The sequence below is a fragment of the Procambarus clarkii genome, chromosome 78, assembly GCF_040958095.1.
Source record: "Procambarus clarkii isolate CNS0578487 chromosome 78, FALCON_Pclarkii_2.0, whole genome shotgun sequence".
NCBI lineage: Eukaryota > Metazoa > Arthropoda > Malacostraca > Decapoda > Cambaridae > Procambarus > Procambarus clarkii.
Window position 1 is genome coordinate 12,224,651 of NC_091227.1, and position 9,416 is coordinate 12,234,066.

General features: G+C 42.2%; 1 protein-coding gene across 4 annotated transcripts in view; it reads right to left on the reverse strand.

The window, feature by feature from the left end:
* The window catches only part of LOC123746137 (AP-4 complex subunit mu-1), a 244,115-nt gene extending 241,258 nt beyond the window's left edge, over positions 1–2,857 (reverse strand). For 3 of the 4 annotated variants that reach the window (XM_045727433.2, XM_045727432.2, XM_045727430.2), the window contains exon 1: positions 2,600–2,857. In XM_045727433.2, the coding sequence (XP_045583389.1) occupies positions 2,600–2,657 (58 nt within the window). In that variant the 5' untranslated portion in view covers positions 2,658–2,857. The remainder of the gene's footprint in view (positions 1–2,599) is intronic. The other variant, XM_045727431.2, reaches the window with a different exon arrangement.
* Between the last annotated feature and the right edge of the window lie 6,559 nt (positions 2,858–9,416).

Consider the following 9,416-nt stretch of genomic DNA (forward strand, 5'->3'; position numbering starts at 1 on the left):
CAAACAGTTTGTGGGTCTGATTATGTTTTAGCTGCTGGCAGTATGATATTGTTGGCTCATGGGGCTCTTGGTGGGTAATTACCTAAGTGTAATTACCTAAGTGTAGTTACAGGATGAGAGCTACGCTCGTGGTGTCCCATCTTCCCAGCACTCTTTGTCATATAACGCTTTGAAACTACTGACGGTCTTGGCCTCCACCACCTTCTCCCCTAACTTGTTCCAACCGTCTACCACTCTGTTTGCGAAAGTGAATTTTCTTATATTTCTTCGGCATCTGTGTTTAGCTAGTTTATATCTATGACCTCTTGTTCTTAACGTTCCAGGTCTCAAGAAATCTTCCCTACCGATTTTATCAATTCCTGTTACTATTTTGTATGTAGTGATCATATCACCTCTTTTTCTTCTGTCTTCTAGTTTTGGCATATTTAATGCCTCTAACATCTCCTCGTAGCTCTTGCCCTTCAGTTCTGGGAGCCACTTAGTAGCATGTCTTTGCACCTTTTCCAGTTTGTTGATGTGCTTCTTAAGATATGGGCACCACACAACTGCTGCATATTCTAGCTTTGGCCTAACAAAAGTCGTGAACAATTTCTTTAGTATATCGCCATCCATGTATTTAAAAGCAATTCTGAAGTTAGAAAGCGTGGCATAGGCTCCTCGCACAATATTCTTTATGTGGTCCTCAGGTGATAGTTTTCTATCTAGAACCACCCCTAGATCTCTTTCTTTATCAGAATTCTTTAAATATTTCTCACATAATATATAGGTTGTGTGGGTCTATGTTCTCCTATTCCACATTCCATAACATGGCATTTATTAACATTAAATTCCATTTGCCAAGTGGCGCTCCATGTACTTATTTTGTCCAGGTCTTCTTGAAGGGCATGACAATCATCTAAGTTTCTTATCCTTCCTATTATCTTAGCATCATCAGCAAACATGTTCATATAATTCTGTATACCAACTGGTAGATCATTTATGTAGACAATAAACATCACTGGTGCAAGAACTGAACCCTGTGGAGTGATTGCTTAGTGGGGCTTGTGCTATGACCAAGTTTCTAGTAGTAATTTTCTCATCATTAGTAACTCGAATGGCACCTGCTGTATTTCCTTCTTCAATTTTCTTGGCGATTTGTGCTCTGATTTTGGATGTTTCTGATATGTTTTTGTTATCATTCTGTGATGGATGTTCTGCTCGAGGAGGCAGTCAATCTAGGTCATCCTCCATTGGATATTCATTACCATACATTACCAAACAAAAGAATATTATGCCATGCTTGAATATTTTCCCACCACTCAAGATAATTATTGTTCTGTTTGTACATATTTTAACAATTCTTTGCAAATTATATGACTGAAAAGTGTTTAAATAATAATTCACTGTGTCGGGGACAAGCAGCCAGTGTATACTGTATATACAGTACATGTTAGGCTTATATTGTTTGACCACTGACCCTCCCCAGGATGCAGCCCCACAATAAACTAACTCCTGGGTACCTGTTTACCGCTAAGTAAACAGGAATCAGGTGACAGGAAACATGCCCAACCATTTCTGTCCCTCCCGGGATTCAAACCCAGAATTCTCGAATGTGAGTCGAGAACAAATCCTACTGTACTACCAAGGCCCTAAAGTCGTCTGGTTTCTTTTTACAGTAATAAAGACCAATCATGTGCATACATTTTCTTTTTCTTTCATTTTAAATTATGTTGAAAAATGAATGCGGAATGTTGAAATGTTCATAAATTTTTGTATATTCACCATCATGATGCATAATCTATAGTTATTTATAGTTTTAACACCCAAAAAACCAGCGTTGAATGTAATGAAAGGCCAGTTTCTGGGTGATTCCCGGAGGCTCGCCGGAGCTATCCAGGCTGATATGGATACCCGAAATATTTTGCATCAATCGACGTGGGTGGAGTTCTAGGCCTTCCGGGGACCACGAGCCAGAACCTGGCTCCCCCCTCACAGAAGCGTGAGGGGCAATGGCCCATAGAAATGCACATGTGATTTGGAGCATTCTATATCTGCCATCGACCAGGACAGGCACCCAGTGCATCACGTGTTTTGGCAGTTCCAAGGCAGAGCAAGTGTCCGCTTATCATGAAGGTTGAAGCAGGAGACTACAGCTGAAATGGTGGCTATTGTGCTACAGATTAAGGGTTCACTACCAGATGAGTGTTAGTTACTATGCTACAGGTTAATTTACCAAACTTTACCTGGCGACCATCATCTCTCTAGTGGCTTCAATAGGAATAGGAAGCCAGAGGCTTGCCAAAGCCTCGAGCTTTGTACCCCCCACTTTTCCTGAAGATTTTATCAAGCAGGATTTTAAACTGCAACAATGTTCACTACCAGCTGAAGTGAGTAAGGTGTGAGACATGAGAAGTGTTTGACCAGTCTACATCTTTAAACAAACCTAACCTTACTGAATTGAAACAAATCAAAGCGAAACAAAACGAACCTTATCCTACCTAACGAAAATAAGATAAAATTTGGTATCAAGTGGTACACAGTCCAACTCCAACACAACACACAAGTTTCTCCTTACAGTAACGCTCTCTCTTCTAGAGAATACAGCCACAAAAAAGGATACATAATGATGCAAAGAGAACTTCTCCGCGCTTGCTGGCTATGCAAAATGCCTGCAACATAATCACTAGTCTTTATCAGGAACAATAAAAGCTCTTCTTCTTCTTCTTCTTGATAGTAGGTGCAGTTTGCATGAAGAGTTTGTCAATAAAAGCTCACATCTCCTCGTCCGACTGTTGTTGTGTTGATTTAGGGGCGACGACGATCGTGGGATCCTCGTCCGACTGCATCTTCTGTCGATCTGAACTAATGTTTGTTGTTGTTATTGTAGTGGGTTAGAGGCAGCTACAGCACCGTATGTCCGTCGTTCCATCCGCAGACACTTTTTTTATTTAACAAACTTAATTAGTATACACAGCAATGTGCTGATACCCTATTGTATATGAAAGATTACACAGTGTAGATAAAAAAAAACTAGCTATAAGTTCATCTAATATTTACATCTCACAGGACTGAATTGAAATTGATATTGAAATAAGTTTATTGATGTAAAATACACACAAAAGGATGAGGTAGCTCAAGCTATTCTCACCCCGTTCAGTACATCGTGTTAATACATACATATACACACATCACAAACAATAAACATATTACCAAACATTCTGAGAGATAAACATATCCATTTCCTCCTTCACAAGTAGTATGGTATCAGACGTACACACAAATACTTTTATGACCTAGGTATACTGTATAGACAATTTGCAAGAGACATGCAGATAATTCAACAAAAAATTACAGTCTTGGTGCAAAATTCTTATATCTCTCAAGAATATCATCAACCTTTCCGTTGTGACACATCCAGGCTATTTGTTCAGGAACAGTCCTTATCTCAGTGTTTCTATATACATTAATCAACGGACAATCAAGAACATAATGGGCAAGGGTGTGAGACCTTAACATACCACATAGTTTACACTTCGTGTCATTATCATGAACACCTATCCCATATTCCCAGTAATATTTGTACCCAAGCCTGAGCCGCATGTACACTGAGTCACTCCAAGCATTTCTCCTTTTACCATAAGTGAAATGGGTGTTTTGACTCACATACATGTAGTGTTGCATGGTTTAACTTCTCTCATACATTATATCTCTCCTCTCCACTCCTGCCTGTGCCTGAATGTTTCTGATTTTGCTTCTTATTTGTCTCATTGTGAATTCACATTCAATGTCAACTTGTGGTTTTGTGTCATACATAGAATACATGGAATCAGGGGAGAAAATTTATTTTTCTGAAAGAAAGATTGCACAGTGTAGATTTAAAAAATAAAAATTCAATTGTTTATTCAGATAAAAGTAAATACATAGATGATGAGTTACAAACATACTGTTGGATTTATAGATAGAGCTAGTACATATTATACCTAGTATAATATGTACTATATATGTATAAAATATGTATAATATAAATAAAATATATAAAATAATATAAAATAAAATAATAAATAATAATATATAAAATATGTATAATATGTATAAAATTAGTATTAAGCTTGTCATTTAAGTGTATCATGCCCGAAACGCTTTGCGTAATAGTGGCTTTAGGCATTGTATGTACTAGCTCTACCTATAAGTCAACCAATCCTTGTAAAAATTTATTGTATGTATGTACCTTACCTAAATAAAATTGTATTGTATTGTTGTATTGTACCTAAATTTAGCCACTAATACGCACAGCGTTTCGGGCAAGGTGTGGGGAAAAAACACTTAGACTAAAACTTTATACTAATTGAGATTAAAGTATAAATTGTGCTGAAAATGGAATAAATAAGGAGGGAAATGGCAAAAATCAGCAATTATACAAGTTGGTCAACAAACAGTATTGTTTGAAAATAGCAAGACATATACGGGTTGACATTTAAGGGGTAAGGTAGGTTACATGGAGTTTACTAAGTAGTACTTAGTTTTTCTCTTGAACTGGTTGAGAGAGGTACAGCCTTTAACATGATTGGGAAGGTCATTCCACATTCTGTAAAAAAAAATACTACTTAATTAACTCCATGTAACCTACCTTACCCCCTAAATGTCAACCCATTTTCTGTTCGGGGAGAAAAAACGCAAGACAGTATGGAGGGACTTATTTATTAAAATAGTAGGTTATAAAGATGTAGAATTCTGCAGTAACACAACATATGTTTAATGGCTATAAGTAAAAGTATATAACAAATGCTATAACATAGATAAGTAGATATAGTAAAACAGTTAAAGCAAATGTATAATGGGAATGATCAGTGGTAACAGTTATTAAGAGTATGCTTACAGCCAAATAACAAAATATGGCAAAATTCTGCAGAACAAAAAATATGCTTAATGGCTATAAGTAAAAGTATATGACAAATGGTATGACATAGTTGAGTAGATACCGTCAGTACAGTTAAAGTAAACTTATAATGGAAATAACCAGTGGTAACAATTAAAAGTATGCTTAGAGCCAAGTAACAAGATATAGTGCTATAACTTAGGTGAGTTAATACAGTAAATACTAAGTGCAGGCGAATGGTACATAGAGACTGGGAAATGTCTGTTGTTAAATAGGAGGAAATTAACACAAACCATCAGGCCTAGCCGCCAAGGAGAAAAGGAAATATATCATTTATCATCCTCATATCGGACATAGACAAGAACACTGTATCATCCTTTGCAGATGACACTAGGATCTTCATGAGAGTAGGCAACATAGAGGACACGGCAAACCTCCAGTCAGATGTAGATTAGGTCTTTCAATGGGCTACAGAAAATAATATGGTGTTTAACGAAGATAAGTTCCAGCTCATGCGCTATGGAAAAAATGAAAATATAAAAACGGAAACCACGTACAAAACTCAGGCAAATCATGAAATAGAACGAAAAGGCAATGTAAAGGATCTGGGTGTACTCATGTCGGAAGATCTTACCTTTAAAGAACACAATAAAGTAGCCGTCACAACTGCAAGAAAAATGACAGGTTGGATAACAAGAACTTTTCACACTAGAGATGTTATACCGATGATGATACTTTTCAAAACGCTTGTGCTCTCTAGAGTGGAGTACTGCTGCACAATGACAGCCCCTTTCAAAGCTGGAGAAATTGCCGACCTGGAGAGCGTGCAGAGATCCTATACTGCTAGAATTCACTCAGTAAAACACCTAAACTATTGGGACCGACTAAAGAGCCTAAATCTGTACTCCCTTGAGCGCAGGCGGGAGAGAGATATAATAATTTACACGTGGAAAATGTTAGAGGGGCTGGTCCCAAACCTGCACACAGAAATAACATCACATGAGACCAGAAGACATGGCAGGATGTGCAGAATACCCCCGTTGAAAAGCGGAGGTACAACAGGTACTCTGAGAGAGAACTCTATCAACATCAGAGGTCCGAGACTGTTCAACACGCTTCCGCTACACATAAGGGGCATAACTGGCCGACCCCTCACAGTGTTCAAGAGAGAACTGGATAAGCACCTCCAAAGGATACCTGATCAACCAGGCTGTGACTTATACGTCAGGCTGCGAGCAGCCGCGTCCAACAGCCTGGTTGATCAGTCCAGCAACCAGGAGGCCTGGTCGACGACCGGGCCGCGGGGACGCTAAGCCCCGGAAGCACCTCAAGGTAACCTCAAGGTAGGGTTTCCCGGTTTAATGGTAGAGCTTACTAGTACCTAGATTGCATGTAAAATCTGCAGCAATAACTAAATTGAAATAGTACAAGGGTTCCCTTGTAGAAAAGTGAACTACTGCGGGACAGCGATACACTTAGGGATCCGGCGAAGCACCCACACTCCGTAGGCCAGCGAAGCCGGACCCCCTACCCCCACCCCCGGAGGGCGAGGTGCCTGCTGGCCGCAGAAGGAACCTTCAGCGAGAGAGTGGAAAGATGTCCTGCCTGATGTAGGAGGTGCACGCGTCGCTCTTCCATCTGCCGACCGCCATGATCGCCGCCTGCGCGAGTCCGTCCATTGACATCTGGGTGGCCCTGCCGATTCGAAAGGAGTGTGGGGCGTGATCGGCTGGGGGCAGGCCCAACGCTGTGATGGCGGCGCCGAACACCCTGAAGAAGTCTTGTCTGGTGACTGGAGCGCCTGACTCGTCCTGGAATATGGGCCCTGGGTCCATGCCCCGCCGTCTAATGTACTTCGATAGAGCGCGGTCCAGGCAGTACCTGCCGGAGGGGTCCGCACTCAAGACTGAGGTCAGCGTGCGGCCCGCACTGTGCTTGTAGGAGGTGAAAGCGATGTCAATTCCCGTCTCCGTGAATGATATCTGGTCCTGGTGGAGCGTGTGTCGTCCTTTCTCCGCGTAGATCGCCGCGAATTGAAGTTTTCCGATGAGCCCCCTGCAGGTCCCGCAGTGGGAGGCTCTCAACCCCCAGCGCAGCTTCCACGTCGGCCGCGTGTCTCGTCCTATTGTCCTCCGGGAGTCTGGTTTCCATCCGGCGCGTATCAATTTCCAGTCCAAGGAAAGTGAGGCAGGTGCTTGGGCCCTCAGTCTTGTGAGGGGCCAAGGGAACACCCAGGCGCTCGCAGTGGGCTGTGAACACCCGCAGGCTCTGCAGGCATTCGGTGTAGGTAGAGCTCGCGAAGAGGAAGTCGCCCAACACCTTCACCACGTCACACACACGCCGAACTTCTCCGCGTGGATCCATTGCAGGGCACTGGAGAACGTCTCGAAGATCCTGCGGGGGGGATGGGCAGCCCCCATACTAAGCATCTTCTCGTAGTAATATCGCCCTCCATATAAGAAACCGAGGAGGTGGTAGTCGCTCGGATAGACCGGGACAATCCGAAACTCCTCAGCTATGTCACACTTCGCTACGTGCACCCCCGGCCAGCGGCTGACCACCAATGCCACTGCGTCATTGAAGGATTGGTAGTTCACCGTCGTCGACTCCCGCGGGATGTTGGAGTTCACACTTTCAGAGGGGTAGGGGTAGCAGAGGTTGGTAGTTCACCGTCGTGGGTTGATCCAGCTTCTCCATACTGCGGAGATAAGAAACGTAAGCATGCGGCAAGGGCACTGACCCTAGGAAAGAAGGCAGAGCATAACGCAGTAACAGGAAACAGGGGAAGGGGACCAAAATGCAACGGACAAAGAACCATTAGCGAAAACCCAAACCAGCAAAACTCGGAATACTGTAAATAACTGGAATGGAAGAGGTTGTGCTAATAAACAATAAAAGTGACAAATAATCAGTTAACATAAAGAGCCAGACTGTAGTAGGAATTGCACATAATGGAACAACGGAACGTGTACCTATAATAATGAAATAATACTAATAATATAATATGATATAATAAAAGGTCATAGAACGTCACTCGGGACGGGAGAAATAGGGATTAACGAACTCCAACCACAAAGGCAGGAGAAGTAAGCCAGTAGGAAAATGAGCACCAGATTGAGAAGGCAACACATAAACCAACACTGCCATAAGTAGACTTATAAAAAGCTACCGCGTGGTCCTGGGCTTCACCGCGTTTTATGGTAAGGAGCTTCACCGCGTGGTGAAACTCCTTACCATAAAACGGTAAGGAGCTGTAATAATGAGGAATAATATTAATAATACGAGGAAGAAATTGCCGTATATAACGCGATGTGCCACTGGTAGAAAGATGGAAACAGTAATCAGTAAACCCAGGTTGCAGGATAATGTAACTCAATACCTCAATACCGAAGTAAATGGTAATATAAATTAATAATAAAGTAATGTAGTGAATACCTTGACAAAGCAAGGTCAAAGTACCATTAATTATAGTAGACTAATAGGGACTTAAAACTCTACAAGAATAGAATAAAGCTCATAAACTCCCTCCATAGTACTAGGACGTGGGACTAAGATCCAGTCACAGGACGGCGTCCCCCTCCCCCTCCCCCTCCCCCCCCCTCCCCCCTCCCCCCCCTCCCCCCTCCCCTCCCCCCCCCGGTAGAGTTCTCTTCCCGGGAACGTTCCGGCCCACGTTCTCTTCCTCGCCGCAGCAGGGGGGGGGGGGGGGGAGGTGGTAGGCTCCAGCTGGTCGTGGCTGCGGAAATAGGAACATAAGAGACCAGCATAGAGGCGCCAAGCGAGGGCAATGCACAAGGGTAGGAATATGAAGGCAAGGACCCAATACCGAATGATAATTGGGCATAAGGTCAATAACATCAATTAAGTAACTATACATAACGTCAAGAGCAAATAGTAACATGTAGAGTATTAACGTAGCCTAATAAGCCCAGGAACCAAAGACCATATGCTAAGTGGGCTTAATAACAATAAATATAGTATCCGCCCTGCAAACACAAACCGAAACTGTCTCTATTTTCCGCTTGTTACAACGTGTAATAAAGTTGTTACATCTTGGCTTAACGTACGTGTTTATGACGTATTAGAACGTTGTTACAACTTGCTATATTGGTTGTTATAACTGGTTAGGAGGTGTTAAAACTTGTTCGAACGTTGTACCAACGTCGTGGTTTCGATGTGTGTTTGGCGGGCGAAAACCAGTAATAATATCAGTAATAACAAGTAATAGCAGAGGAGGGTGAAGAAGTAAGCCAACTATAAACCCAATACTGAATAGAAATGCACTTAAATTAATATATAATATAGTGTAATATATAATATTAAATTAAATTTAAATTTTGCCCCGAGGGGCGAGTTTATTGGGCAGCGCCACTCATCCTGTGAGTGGACACACCGCCATAGCAGCATGTACAACACTCCCCAATAGGAAGAAAACCCGCTGGGTTGTTCATCCTGTCACTTGTACCCAGACACAGCTGGGACTTGCTTAACCGTCTCAAGTGAACAGCTCCTCAAACAAGAAGATTAACATCTATCAACCCTTAAAAGCTTACGTTATCTT